This window comes from Crocodylus porosus, unplaced genomic scaffold (assembly GCF_001723895.1).
Source record: "Crocodylus porosus isolate Cpor-Errol unplaced genomic scaffold, CroPor_comp1, whole genome shotgun sequence".
NCBI classification, from domain to species: Eukaryota; Metazoa; Chordata; order Crocodylia; family Crocodylidae; genus Crocodylus; species Crocodylus porosus.
The window spans coordinates 21,388,581-21,403,235 of record NW_017728917.1 but is presented as its reverse complement, the minus strand read 5'-3'; the positions used below and the strand labels follow the sequence as shown (position 1 = coordinate 21,403,235).

The window sequence follows — 14,655 nt, the reverse complement described above, 5'->3', positions numbered from 1 at the left end:
CGCCAGGAGTTTTCAAAGGTCCGTGCCAGGGGCTGGGCTATGACGCTCGCCAGCTCCTTGAGTACCCTGGGGTGCAGATTGTCAGGGCCAGCTGGCTTGAAGGTATCCAGCTTCTCAAGGTGTTCCTTCACGAGGTCAGCATTTATGGAGGGTAGGGGATGGATCCCCATCAACCGGATCTCCCTGTCCCATAGCAGGCATGGGCATCCCATGGGACTAATGAAAGATTGACGCAAAGTACCTATTTAATAGGTTTTCTCCCCAAAAAAAGTAAATTCAGAAATTCAGCTTTGTGGAAAGGAAACAAAACTTACCAGATCTGGTGAATTGTTGGGATTTTTTTTCAATGGTGGAGATTTAAAAGAAATGTCAGACACTGTTTTGACATAGCCAAAAGTATCTTTAAGTTTTTGCTTTGCTAAGGTATATTTAGTTTTAACTTGACCTACATTTTAAAAATAAAATTAAAGATCCCGCCCAAAAAAAAAAGACATTTATTAGCCCTGAAATAAGTGTTATGATTTTTTTCAGTTATTTTGTTTCACTGATAAAAATTATATTTTTATAGCTCACTTGGAGCCAAACTCTTGATTTGGGAGAGGAGATGGGGAAGGAGGATGAGGTTGGTTCAGCCACTGACCCAAAAAATCCATTATTTTACAGCTGTATTAAGAAACCAGACTGCCTTTACTGTTCATCTTACAGTCCCTACAGTATGTGGGTGCATGCGCACATGTGCATAGCCTTGCTATTACAGAACTTAAGCTATTTAAAGATATCCTTTGCAAAAAAAACCCCAGCATTTTGCTTCCTTCCCATTAGCACTTGCACCATCCCAGCTCTTAGCTCTACTGTTTGAAAAGGCCAGATTTCTAGATGCTACCTGGCCAGAAATAGAGTTCTGGAGTATTAAGGCACACGGTTGATAGCTGAGAGGTCACAAGTTTGAGGCCAAAGCAGAATTTCTCAGAGTGCAACACTGTCAAATTCCAACAAATATTTCTGTGAGTTCTACTAAATACCTTGTCACAAGGACACAAAAAAAATAAAGGAACAGTAGAGTTATCCTTTTCCTCATTTACTGGCAAGTTATTTTCAGGTTGCATTCTGCCATTTAATGGTATTCTTCCATTAAAAAAAAAAAAAAATCATCCACCCCAGTAAAGCACTAGATGGTAGATTTACAAGTAGATCTCTGTTCTTGGAAGCTGCTTATGTTAATGTCTTACACTAACATAGTGCTGTTTGGGACAACAAGGATTTACAATAGCTACAAGCAGTCTGTCTTTTTTTTTTAAGGCTGCTACAAGATGACACTGCCTTTTTTAAAACCAGTTCCACATCCCTCTCCAAGCATAAGAACCAAGGGCAGACTATGTTTCAAAGTAACTAAAAATAGTAAATATAGCCTGTGATCTCTGCTTCTGTGGAGATGTACTCTGGCATTTGGTCCCTGTTTAGGCAAGCAAAATGTGAACAGGGTGGAAGTGCCCCTTATCCCATTCTAAGATAATCACAGTTAGTTAACTATAAATATGAGTGCCTGGCTGAGAAATGTAGTATGTCCTGTAAGGGAAGGCAGGGGTTTATCATTAAAACTTTCCATGGACCTGGATATGTTAAATCTTCCCATCCCAAATAGGCACATGGGGTTCTTCCTGAACTGAATGAAACACTTGCCAAGCACCCCTCAGTTTTAAATTGTAGACTGTTTTGCAAAGTGGTGCTCAATTTGTTGATTAAAGATGGGAAGGGTTGAAGATTGGAGAGACAGCCAAGCGCTTGTAGTGCTAAACTATTTATAGTAGGTGACTCAAGGCTTCTTCTGTTCCAGCATATCCTGAGTTTACTGAAGAGCTTGTATTAAGCGTTTTTAAAGTGCTGTTGTCAGTGACTACAACCTTTCTATAGGGGTGGGGACTAGGGTTAGAAATTTTGGGAAAGAATATTGCTTTTGTGAGGCCTTTGTTTTAGCACAGAACAGGTTTAAAGCTTTTGGAGCCCTCTTCAGGTCATCAACTACTTGGATGCACTGTCAGCACATTTACTTGGTTGTTACAGGTCTCTTTTGCTATGGCAGTTGCTTGTCTCATGCATGTCACAGCACAGCTCAGCTATGAAGATGAGAGGGAAGAGGAGGGTTGTTGTTGGGTTTAAACATCTCCAAGCTGCCTTTTGCTTCTCAGAACTTGAGCTCTTTCTGGGATTGGTGTAACTTGCCTACAAGGTTCAGGCATGACCAGACACTGCAGTATGCCAGCAGAGAATAACTTAGAAATCTTTCAGCTGGAAATGTAGGTTGATCATATGGCCTGCATCTCTAGGTTTCAACTTCAAAATGATGGACACAATTTTCTTTGAAGTATTCAGGTTTATTTTATTATAAATCCTAAGTTGCATATTACAGACACTTCTGTTAGAATAAGCAGACTTTCCTTACATAATTATATATACCCCCACTCCAGTTCAGTGCACAGGACAGACAGTGAATACAGTTAAGAGTGGCAAGATGAGAAAAAGGAAATCTTTTCTTGTAAAAGTCCCCATTCTGGAAGGCAGTGTTTTGTTTTTATAGTAATTAAGTTTTTTAAACTGCTTTAGAACAGCTGTTTTTTAAAGAGGGAATATGACAAGTGATCAGTCACCCCCTGTCTTGTAGAGGGAGAAGGGCACTCAATTGTATATTTACATTCTTTCAGGGACTTCTACAGAAGCAGAAGGAGTTGGAGACTCGTCTGATTCCAGCCATAACTCAAGAAGAAAGCTTTCTGTCGCCATTTTAAGAAGGTACAAGGAAGCATATAAAGACACTTTCATTTTTAAGAAGTGAAACACAGCACTTTACACTTCTTAAATTATGAACTGCAGCTAGGTCCTTTGTAGGTAAGGTCTAGCACCTTACATGAAGTCTGACAGGGTATGGGAGTTTTTCATTCAGTTTTCACATACTTGAATCTAATGTAAATAATTTATTTTTGTTTAGAGTCGTCTTCATGCTATGGGTGAAGATATATGATCATTTAGTACAAAAAGCAGTACTGTACATGACCTTTTTGTAGGTATTTTAAATTTAACTAGGTATTGTTGGCATACAGAAATAAAAAAATTTAAAACATTTTTGAATGGTGCAAGTACAATTCTTTACTTCACTCTCAGTGCTGCTTTACAGCTTGCGTCTTACTGAGTAATCCAGCTCTGGAAACCAAAATGTGGTTCTGAAGCTGCAAGGCAGACCTTATTTTTTCAAATAAGCCCTTTCAAAAGCAAACACCACAGCTGAGTTGAGTCCTATTCGTAGCAGAGTCTTGCTTTTGTATGTTTTTTTTGGATTTGCAGCTACCCAGCTGAATCAGCCAAATAGGACTGCAAATTGATTTTAGATTTTGCCTTTAAATCTGATGAATTTCACTTTCAATAATCTGTTCAAGGGAAACAGCTTTTCTGTGCACCCCCGGGGTGGGGGAGAATGACATCCCTAAATTCATGATAGTGTATTGCCCATCATTTTTTCTTTTCAGAATTCCAGCAAGGGGGCAGTTACATACCTCAGCAATGAGGTTTACCCTTGCAAGATACTGTGTTCTTGTAGGTGGGTTGATTTCTAAAATGAATTAACGTATCCTTAAAAAAAAAAATCATCCAATTATACAGGTGGGAATCACATGCACCCACACACCAATGCCATCTTCGGTAGACCTGCTCACAGTATCAAACTCACTGTCTACTTTTTCTTGGCAAGAAGCCTATTACATTAATAGTTTCCCCACCTAGTGGCTTATTTCCATCCTAGTTTTATCAAAATAGTTTTATACTCTTAATATTTATTGCAAAAAATGTTTTATACTAAAAGGAGTCTTTTTTCAGTTAAATTTAAAAAGAGGAAAACAACTTGCTTGAATGTTACCTTAAATTTATTTTTCTCTTTTATCTGCTGCTGTTGGCAAGTGCCTCATTAATTTTTATCATTTTTTTCAACTCACATTTTGTCTGTCAAACAGTTTGTCCCAGTTGCTGTACAGCCACCCCCCAACAATAGGCAACATTGTACTGTATCAGAGAAATGACTACGCAGTCTGAAAGCCTTAAATAAATGCTAGTGAAAGATATACAGTTTAAATTCTTGATGCAGCTGTGATAAGCCAGGATTCTAAATATTAAGTTAGATGCACACACAACTGGTGTTACTGAAATATGTTTTGCAGCATCAACTTCCCATAGTTTGAGAACAGTGCAACACAAAAAAGCAGACTTTCTATCAAATCCCTTGTGCATGAAGAGTTTATTTCTCAAAATGGAACTGCACCATTGTTTACTCTAATTGAGGTATTTTGCCAAAAATCCAGTATAATGTCATTAAAATAACTACACTGCCTTATAGCTATGTAAAAACATTTGTACAAAATTTGTGTCAGATGTCAAATAAATACATAACAGTTTTGATCTTCATGAAGAGTGGCTTGAAGAGTGTATTACAGTTTACTTAAAAAAAAATGAAGCTTGCTGTTTCACATACCTTAGGCAAACATTCAGTTTTACATTAAAACAGACTTCAAACTGAAGTCCAAGTACAGGTCAATACAAATGTAAAAAAACTTAAAAGTGCCAACAAACAAGATAATTCAAGTACAATAAATGTTAAAAATATATATATATTTATTTCAAATTTCAGATGCTTTAATTGGTACAGGCCATCATTTAAATAAGACAGGAAAACATTTGAGAGGGACAAGAACATTTTGTTCAGAGAATAAAATAGAAATTGTTAATTCACTTTTTTTAAGAAACAGAAGAGAGTCCACAACAACCTATAAAAAAGTTTTAGTTGTGTTTATTTCTATTTTGAATATGGCCTGGAAAAATCACAATTTACATCCCAATTGCTAGGAGATGAAGTCTTGTCTGTATCCATGTTCTGACTGTAAGCAGAAAGAAAATAATTCCCACCTTCTTGGTTTTGACTTGTGGAAATTGGGTATGTTGTTCCCAGAAAAGTCTGATGAGTGAGAACATTAAAATGACTGAACTGATGGGACATGCTTAGCTGTCTACTGTAAACTTGAAAATTGTTGAAAGGAACTTGTTCTACTGAACTGTTTTTTTCTCCTTCTGTCGAGCACGTTGTAGAAACTGGAGTAATTGGCTGCATGTCATCCAAATCAGTTTTAGAAGTCTTTTCCACCAAACCAGTTTGTCCTTCAGAAGATAGCTGCTCACCAGTTAGAGAGCATTTTTTTGTATCTGTTCCAGGTAGGCACCTGGCCTCTGTATGCAGAGCTTCTGAATGTGAATCATACTTAGAGGCATCGCTGCAGATTTCTATTTGTGATGTTTCATCCCCTGAATCCAAAGACATGTCCTCCTCATCCTTTTCATCACTCTCTACAAGAGCTACATTGAAAAAAAAAAAAAGTCCTATTCTATTGAAACATTTTCTTAAAAGAAGCTATACACTACTCACAGAGTGTTATGTTTCAGGTCTGTCAGTCCAATATCACTTAAGGCTTGGTCTTCTGTCACTCTTGTCACTCAACACACATACTTAACCCTTTGCATGAGTGTCCAGATACGCCGATGCTAAAAGCTTCTGCACATTGCGTTCATGCTTAGCATTGGGAAATCCCAACTCCCAGCTCCAAAGGGGTTAATGTCAAAACAGCATCTAAAGTTATACAGTAGGTCAGTATTTGATAAGACAGTTACAGAGTACAGTTACTGACACGCAAGTTTATTTGGCTATTGTTTCCCAGTCTGTCATTAAGCTTATTCTTCCTTCAGAATAGCAGGGTATGTCATTTTGGCTTGTATATTATTCTTTTTTATCATGGATCTGTATTAGCCTGTAATTCTGTACTCAATACCTGATAGCACTCCATCCCAGCCGCTTTTTACTAGTGCTCAGGAAAGAACCAGCTTGAGAGTTGGGGTTTCCTCATAATCTAGTGTTTGTTTACTAAGAATAGAATCACACTATACTCAAGGATCTCACCCAATGTTTTTAATGAGCTCTCAGAGAGTGTAAAATGTGCTGAAAATTACCTGATTGTCTTTCGTGAACACCAGGTGGTGGAGGAAGGCTGTTTTCTTCAGTAACTGAATTGTGGTACCCAACAAGACTTCTAAAGTTTTGCATGAAGTCATCAACTGCAGCAACTACTATTCCATTATCAGCATAACTGGAAAATGTTTTGACATTCTTTTCTAAATCACAAAAACAGAAAGGAGGAACATGTAACACAGACTGATCTCCAGCGTGGTGGGGAGGTAGGAGGCAGAAAGCCACAATTTCTACTTTTACCTGTTAAGAAGACAACATGTCTTTGCTGAATATTCTGAGCCTGAAGCCTGATAAGACAGTCTAATTCTGGAGCATTTCGAGTTTGGGAGTCACAATTATGATAGGACAGAATCTCGACCAGGTGTTTCTTTTGATAAATATTCAGAAATCTCAGCAGTTCCAGGGCATTAGTATTCATTCTGAAAAAAAGTGAATCCATTCCATTTCAAAAGAGGATTTGATATTTGCATTTAGGTCAAGAAACAATTTTCAAGTTCCAAATTTTCAATTTTCAAGTTCCATATCATGTAGGGTATTTCATTAAGTTACTTGTGAACACTAGTTTAAGTTTCATCACTTCAGCACTCAGAGGAGGGCTACTTACCTCCCAAGCTCCTTAAGTTTTTTTTGTATTTTACAGTGAACTTTCCACTGCCATTTCCCATCTGGGGTATTGAGATCCTCAAGGAATTTTAGGAAATTTTCAAGTTTATCTGTTTTGGAAACAATCAAAAACATCTTCTTGTAAACAGTTTTAAAGACATTTTGAACTGCTATAAAACACTTAATTTTCTTCAATTATAGGGATCTCTAAACATTACGCATGACTAGTACTTTTCAGAACTAAATCTCATTTTTATATCCTAACAGGTTAGTCAAATACTACACACCAAACTGAGCCTTGTCCTGAGGTTTTGTCTCCCTACTAACAGCAGAATTTGGTTGCAGGTGATCTATATTATTAAAAAAAAGATCTATTAAAAACTGATATCAAAGGTTTGAGGAGAGTAAGAATTATGCCATCTTAACAAGCTATGGTTATAAAATAAGACTGACTGGCGTCTTATGATGATCAGTCATCATATAAAGAACCTTAATTTTCTAGGTAGCTGAGCAATCTAACCCAGTTTGGAAAAATGATTGGACTGAGTACTTTAATTGGTAACTTATTTATAAATTGGTGGACCATTATCTCTGGAAAAAAGGGTTGAAGAAGTGGCTGACAGACTGAAGTGACCATTTCCAAGCAATCGTGCTACATCAGCTTGCAGTGCCATTCTCCTGCTAGGACATTATTCTCATGTCCTGTCAATATGACCACTTTCCCAGAGAGAATATTATGTGAAAGTTATTTAAGAAACAAAGATCAGCATTTATATTTCTTTAAAATTCATTATTTCCTTTAAAACTTACCAATGGTGAGAGACTCTGGATTAAGAACAGATTCATCTGATACAATAAAACCACCAGAAACAAACAATTCATTGTAAGTATGGTTTTTCACATCATCCAAGCTATCAACCCCAGCAAAACTGACACATGACAGCCTCTTCAAAGTTACCAAACCAGGAATCTGTTTAAAAAGAGAAACAGTCAGAATTCAAGATGCACCAGTAAGTGAAAAGTGGATGACTGTTTTACATAACAGTACAAATTCAGGATTAGCAAGTTTACTTCCCAATTCCTAGCATAACACCACTCTAGAGTGTAAGACAGACTTTTTTTTTTGTAAGCAATTCACTTAAGTCTTTTAATGGAGTGGGTGTTGCTCAGCTGCAGTAAAAAGAGAGACATAATGGAGGTGGGGAATTAGAAATAATGGGTTAATTTTCTACTAAATGCTCATCATTGTTCAATAAAAAGTTTTTACAGTAATCACCATAGTTGAAGCGCCAACAGAACGCAGGACAACATAGCATCAAGATATACACGTATAAAGGGACATGCCTTGACAAAGCTGCTGAGAAAGTTTGTGCTGGTTCCCACCATGTCCAAGTATAAATAAGACTAGTAAATAAATCCTCTCACATCTATATTTCCAGCCAAAAGAAGCCAAATGAAAATGGAATTAAAGTTGATAGGGTCCCCAGAGAGCCTAAACAGAGTTCTATAGTGACAGCAGGAAATAATTACATAATTAAGATATTACAGTGTTTATGGTTGCAGATTGTTCCAGTGTTCCTGGAAGTAATTTTAAAAAGGTAAAACTGGTTTTTTTTCCCCTCTTCCTTTCGACAACCCACTGCATCAGTATAGCAGTTTAGGGAGGCTTGGCTATAGTAAATTTGTATTTCTACTGTAATCTGTATTACTTTTACCCTAATTTTGAATCTCCTGGATTTATAAACCTGTCTGCTTGGAAAATTAAAATATTCCTATTAACATACTTTAATCAGAAATCTCACAATCTTGTCTGTTTTAATAGTTTATATAAGGCAACTTTATAAATGAAAAATATCTTGTAGAAACCCAGAGATAAATTCTACTATGGGAAGCTTTTAATTTAAGCATCACTCTTAACTTTAAATGAAAGTTTATGGCCTGATATATGGGAACACACTGGCTACTTCATGCCACACTAGCATAGTGCAAGCAGTAAAACTGTACTTGCCAATGTATTCCTCCAACTGCTACCCCAGAATTCCCCATCTCCTGCATCTCTTCACACATGCTTGTGCACACACTTATATACCCTCCAGATACCGTTTTTTACCACACTGTTGGACTAGATGCATTCAACAGACTAACTTTTAAATAAAATATTCTGGATTAAATTTTAAGTATTGGCCATTTTCCATGAAAGAAAGGTCCTCTGTTAAGAGAAGTTTTTGCAAAAGTCTAAAGTACTTTTGCAAAATGGCTGTCCTTTCTTTGCAACAGGGCTAAGACTAGAGCTGTCTTCAGCTGACGCATCTTTTGACAAAGTGGCTGTTAATCTCACTAAAAGTAATGAGTTAAGTTCATCTATTTTTTGTATATCTGTGACGTAACAATGGGAGGGAGAAGCCCTCTCAAATTGCCCATGTGACGGCAGTAAAAAGAACAGATTACAGCCATTTTGAAAATGCAGGTCTACATGCAATTCTTTCTTGAAGAACAACTGTCAGCAAGAAGAAAAAACCCTTTCAGTTTCGAGCAGGAAATTATCACCATTACTCCTTAAACCCTTCTAACATACAATTCTGAACATTTCAGTGAACTGGAGGGAAATTTGGCATAGCTATCATTAAGAACAGAAGCCTATGAAATTAAGAAATCTAACTTGGTGATAGTTACTATCTTAGTTAATAAAAAAAAAATGTAGTGAACAAGTTAAAAGTTATTCCTGAATTCATAAAATTCATTTGGTACTTAAAGTAGTCAATCCCTTTTGGGCCAACCACACGATTCAACCTTGAACAAGAGACTGGAGGTGGCAGGGGAGACGGGGAAAAAAAAAACTGTAGAACTGTGTAGTCATTACATGTAGTGCAAGAAAGAGTTAAAAGACAGGCTTAACCCATTTTTACAAAGGGTGCTAGTGAAATGCATTACTGAAATACGAGAGTAGACTAGCTCAAATTGAGTAAACCCACTATGTTTATCTGTTACATTCAATGGTACCAAGTTTTTATTTTTTGTAATATACCTTATGGATGAGGCTGGCAATATCTTCATTTTGAATAATTATCAGAAGTTTATCTAAATCAGCTCTTCTTTTCAAAAACAATTCTGGATGGCTCTCTGTATTACCTAATTTTGTAAGGTATTCCTACCCCACAGAAATAAAAAATGAAAAAACAAAAAGTTAAAAATCAACACAATCCCACCATAATACTGTTTAAGACAACAAGAAACAGGAATCCTCTGGAATAGTCAGCTTCACTCTCCAGCTGGGAATAAGTTCATATTCAACCTTCACCTGAGCCAGTATGCCCTAAAACAACAACTCAACGGGAACATGGCACAGGAGGACCTATTTTCACCCGTCACTGAACCTTTAGTTTCAAAGCACAAGTGCATCTACATCACACTTAACATTCATTTACCAGACAGACGTATTCATTCCATGAATGACCCCATTTATACTCACAAAATGTAGAAAAAAAGTTACAAGATAAACCCCATCAACCTTAAGTTACCTTTATTTCTTTACAGAGTGTACTTTCTTCTTCTTCATGAATGTAAAATTTCACAGTGTTTTTCTGTACATCCTTTATTATTTTGACTAAGCTGCTGAACACTTCAGGTTTTAATTGGCTTATAAAGTCAGAGAGTGCTGGCTGGCCTGAAATGTTTAAATTGTCTGGAGACTTTTGAGTCTTTGCCGGTGGTTCCAGTGGATCAACACTGGAAGTGTTGTGATCAGAGGTTGCAATATCCTCTACTTTGGCATTCACACAAACCTTTTCTTTTGCTAAGACCAAGCTCGTTAATGGATGCTGCTCATTAGAATTGGAATCTTCCACCATATTGTTACACTGTCTCTCTGGTAACAGTGCAGCGGCAAAGTCACTTGAAGCAGCTGGAGCTTGTTCTGTTGGAGGATTTGATGCAGTATCAGTGGCCCCATCCTCTCCTGGTTCAGGACTAGAATTAACTGGCGGAGTGTGCTGGCCAAATGAAGACGACAAAGCAACAACATTGTTCAGCTTTTCACTCAGTTTTTCTATATATTCTTGGACAGGGATTTCTGAAGCTGGTAAACATATATATTCAGACAGTCTCATTAACCGTTCATGGGCTGAAAAGACTGGAGTAGATATTCCACTAACATATGCAATATTTTTTTGTTGCAAAATTTCCTGAATCTTTCTTGCAAATAGACTGTATTCTTCTATTAATGTTGTCTCTATTATTCCACTTATGGAGTGCTTAGGTGGAAAAGGATGATCTGTTAGCGCACATTTATCTTCAAGTTTCTCCACTTGCCTTGTATACAGTCCATCTTCTGCTGTCCCTTTTTGTGTGTCTGAAAATGGAGAGTATGGAAACTGGTAATCAGAACTTCTCTGTCTATTTATTACCCGGGGGTCATTAGGAAAGGCATCCTTTGGTGGTAAATACACCAGTTGTTCTTCTGGTGATTTCAGACCTATACAGGAAGAGTTAAGCATTATAATCTAATCTCTGAAAAGTCAACAAGAATACACAACTGAAGTCTGCAACAAGTTTTAAAACAGCATCAACTTCTGCCTAACACTCCACTCAGCCATGCACTTAAGGTGTACTGCTAGCAGAGAAACATGAACAGCTTATACGTTCTTTAAATTGAATGGAAAGACAATATTTTAGGATTTAACTCTCATTAAAGGTTAAAACCAGCAATTAGCTTTGGTGGATATGAAGATATCTGATGAGGCATCACTGTACAATAAGTAGTACCTTAACCCTCAAACGATTTATGCAGAAAATAGGTGAGCAACCAGTAAAATCATTCAGACATTTTCTTCCTCTCTAGTTTCTAAACGGAATTCTCCAAACTTCTAGGAAGTGCATTTAGTTCCACTGTACAGTTCAAAAAGATGCAGGGTAACCTGCAAGATATGTTGATGCGATCCACTGCTCAAAAAAAACTTTGGAAAACACTGCAGGAGGGGTTTTAAGGTCTGTACATGCAAGTGATCTCTTACAGTTTTGCAAATACATAAAATTATGAAAGTCTGCACATTAGGGAGTCAGTTGCTAGCATTACCCTACCAATCTGGCTGTTCAAGACATTTCTAAATTAACAGCAGTAGTAAACAGAAGAGCTGTTTATCCATGCAAGATGCAAAGTGCAAAAGCAACACAATTTTTAGATTTTTAATTTAATCACCATTCATATACAATACTGTCTGCCTGTCAAATCTATTACAGGTTTTGTTATGTAAACATGCTACTGTATGAACAACTTCATGTAAACTGGACAAGACTGGAAGATGAAAGTCTCTAAACACTCCTTTTAGGACCAAGTAGAACCCGTTCAGACAAAAGCCAAACAGCACCAAAATAAGATTTACAATTTAAAAAAAAAATAAAAAAATCTAAGTTCCAATCTGTTTTACATCTATACAAGATATGTGAGACAATGGATTTGCACAGGTGTCAATGAGGGTCTAAAACGGGCGGGCAGGAGGGCCACTTAACGAGTTGTTGAGGGCTGGATGCATAGCCCCACCCCTTGAGAGTTGCCTCACCCCCTGGTCACCATCTTGGGGCCAGAAGTCCCCACCCCTAACTCCTGACCTTCACCACCAGAAGTCCCTCCCCCTTGCCCACCAGAAGTACTGCAGGGGGGGAAGGGAGGGAAAGAGTGGTTGCCATCCAACCAGGGGGGAAACAAAAAACAAAAAACAAAAAACCCCCAAATCGTGGACTAAAAGTCAAACACCTACTATAAAAATGGGCAAAATATGGCCATTCTATCTATCATTCTATCTGGCCTGTGGGACCCCTAAAAAATTTAGAAAATGAATATGCATCTGCCCCTGGCTGCCTGTCATACGGCCCTCCACCTGAACTAACTGCCTTGATGGCTTGCCAAAACTCAGTAAGCGGCCCTCCACCTGAAATAACTGCCCACCCCTGTCAACATACTTTAATTTTAACATACTTTAATTTTATAACAAAAATATTTTTGTCATTTGTGTTAGAGATGATTGCATAAGTCAAAACAAATTCTTAATCTTGTATATTGTGGGGATGGGTGTGCACATGTATGTGTGTGGGGCATATGGTAGGGTATTGCATTTGTGAGGGGTAGGGTGTGGCATTTGTGGGGCGCGAGGACCCCCACACTCTCTATTAAAGAGCAGTAACAGGTAGGGGTGCTCTGGGCGCTCGTGCCTGGTGGGATCCAGCTCTGACCACTGCACTGCACACAGCAGTAAGGGGCACAGCCTCTGCTGGGCTGCCTTTATCGCCAGCATTCCCTGCACGCACAAGATGGAAGCCCCAAGGCACTGGAACCAGCTGCCTTCCTCACCCTCCATGGAAGGCAGCTGGCTTCAGCACGCAGGGATTCCCTCCCATGCTATGCAAACGCAATAAGTGCTGGTGATAGAGAAGGCCAGATCATCCTTGCCTGCTGGTGCCGCCACTGCCTGCTGGTGCTCTGCACCATGGAGGAAGTGTGGAGGGTCCCCACATTCCTTCACACCCCCCCCACCTGAGCTCTGGGCTGCTGCTGCCCCCTTGGGCGCAGGCTCTGCACTGCCACCAGCCCCACGCTCCACACTCCTGCCCAGCTGCAGCCGTGTCCTTGCCACTTCCCCACCTGCTGCCTAGAGTGACCAGGAGGTAGGGGAAGCCGAGCAGGTCCCCAGGGGCTGCAGAAACAGCAGCCCCACCTGGGAGCTTCATCCTGATCTGGCTGGGCACTTCCATCTACAAGGGTGGGAGTGAGGCGCAATAGGGTATGTTGGGGGGGGGGGGGGGGGGGGGGGGTGTACACATGGGCACCTCCCACCCTCATGGGCAGGACTGGGCAGAGCACAATTTGTTAGTGGGCCTGGCAGGCCAGATAAAAAAGTGCTTAGGAGGCTGGATTTGGCCCGCGGGCTGTATTTTGCCTGTTCTAGTCTAAAGCAAACAGCAGAACCATTATTGGCAATTATGGAGGGAGAGAACAGATCTTGACTCGGAACCAAAAAATGAGTGTTACAGAGCTAAAAGTAGAGACATATAAATTTCATACACTGTAGGAGCATCATATACTGTGGGAGCCTTGTAACTGCACGGTAGCACTGGTACACTTTTTTTTGGTGACAATGTACGATAGTCTAATACTACTGCACAGCAGCGTATTGGCACAGTTTTTGCCCAGCATTCTACTGCTCAGTGCAACTACTTCACATTAATCAACATGTAGATGCACACTGCATGTATAAAGCACATTTGGTCTAAAACTCATTGCTACCTAGAGTAAAAATACATTTTAAAAAAGTACACAAAACCATATATGGCCATGTTTATGATGCAAATTAGGAAAAAGTATAAATATAATAAAAATAAAAGATAAAACAACTGGTATTTTTTAACATACTTCCTATCCTTCTCCTCAGCAAAAATTTTCAAAACAGCCAAATAATCTGGTTATTGGAGCAATGTACCCATAATACTGCTTACACAAAGAACTATGCAGAGGTACCAGTGGAAGCCACAGCAAAATACCCTAATCCTGCACACTAAAAGGAATCCTCTGCTGAGCAGCTACTAAATTTATGATTCCTGATACTGAAGCAGTGTGAAGAGACCATTCTAGCTAGACAGCTGGCCTTTTATCATTGTAAATATGCTGACAGAGATGGAAGAAGGGTATCTTCAGGTTCTTCCAAGCAGGGTCTTTCAGCTAAATCAAACACCTTGAGTTTCTTGACCACTGAAGAGAATTAAGCAGGTGACATTTGCATTTATTTTGAGATTAGGGACCTAGTTCTCTGTTGCCATTATTCCCCTTGAGTAATCATTTATACCAGTTAAAAAAAATGTCAGCATGCATAACTCACAATCCTGATGTTTTAACCATTTTAATTTAGTGCAAGGCAGTGGTTTTCAACTTTTGGTTAGCGTACCCACAGCGGCCAATGGAGAAGCGAGGAGTCCCCCAGTGGCCAATTGATGAGTTGGGGGAGGAGGGT

The 14,655-nt window shown here is 38.8% G+C and overlaps 2 protein-coding genes across 6 annotated transcripts in view; one reads left to right on the top strand and one right to left on the bottom strand.

The window, feature by feature from the left end:
- CCDC66 (coiled-coil domain containing 66) overlaps nucleotides 1-3,117 on the top strand; it is a 44,555-nt gene extending 41,438 nt beyond the window's left edge. Inside the window, exon 19 of the mRNA XM_019536908.1 lies at nucleotides 2,700-3,117. Coding sequence (XP_019392453.1) covers nucleotides 2,700-2,783 — 84 coding nt within the window. The 3' untranslated portion in view covers nucleotides 2,784-3,117. The remainder of the gene's footprint in view (nucleotides 1-2,699) is intronic.
- A 1,145-nt stretch (nucleotides 3,118-4,262) lies between these two features.
- FAM208A (family with sequence similarity 208 member A) overlaps nucleotides 4,263-14,655 on the bottom strand; it is a 48,477-nt gene continuing 38,084 nt past the window's right edge. For 2 of the 5 annotated variants that reach the window (XM_019536903.1, XM_019536904.1), the window contains 7 exons: nucleotides 10,177-11,129; nucleotides 9,684-9,806; nucleotides 7,469-7,628; nucleotides 6,660-6,768; nucleotides 6,296-6,474; nucleotides 6,037-6,198; nucleotides 4,263-5,388 (listed from right to left, as the gene is read on the bottom strand). In XM_019536903.1, coding sequence (XP_019392448.1) covers nucleotides 4,835-5,388; nucleotides 6,037-6,198; nucleotides 6,296-6,474; nucleotides 6,660-6,768; nucleotides 7,469-7,628; nucleotides 9,684-9,806; nucleotides 10,177-11,129 — 2,240 coding nt within the window. In that variant the 3' untranslated portion in view covers nucleotides 4,263-4,834. Of the gene's footprint in view, nucleotides 5,660-6,036; nucleotides 6,199-6,295; nucleotides 6,475-6,659; nucleotides 6,769-7,468; nucleotides 7,629-9,683; nucleotides 9,807-10,176; nucleotides 11,130-14,655 lie in introns of all 5 variants that reach the window. The other 3 variants (XM_019536905.1, XM_019536906.1, XM_019536907.1) reach the window with 2 other exon arrangements.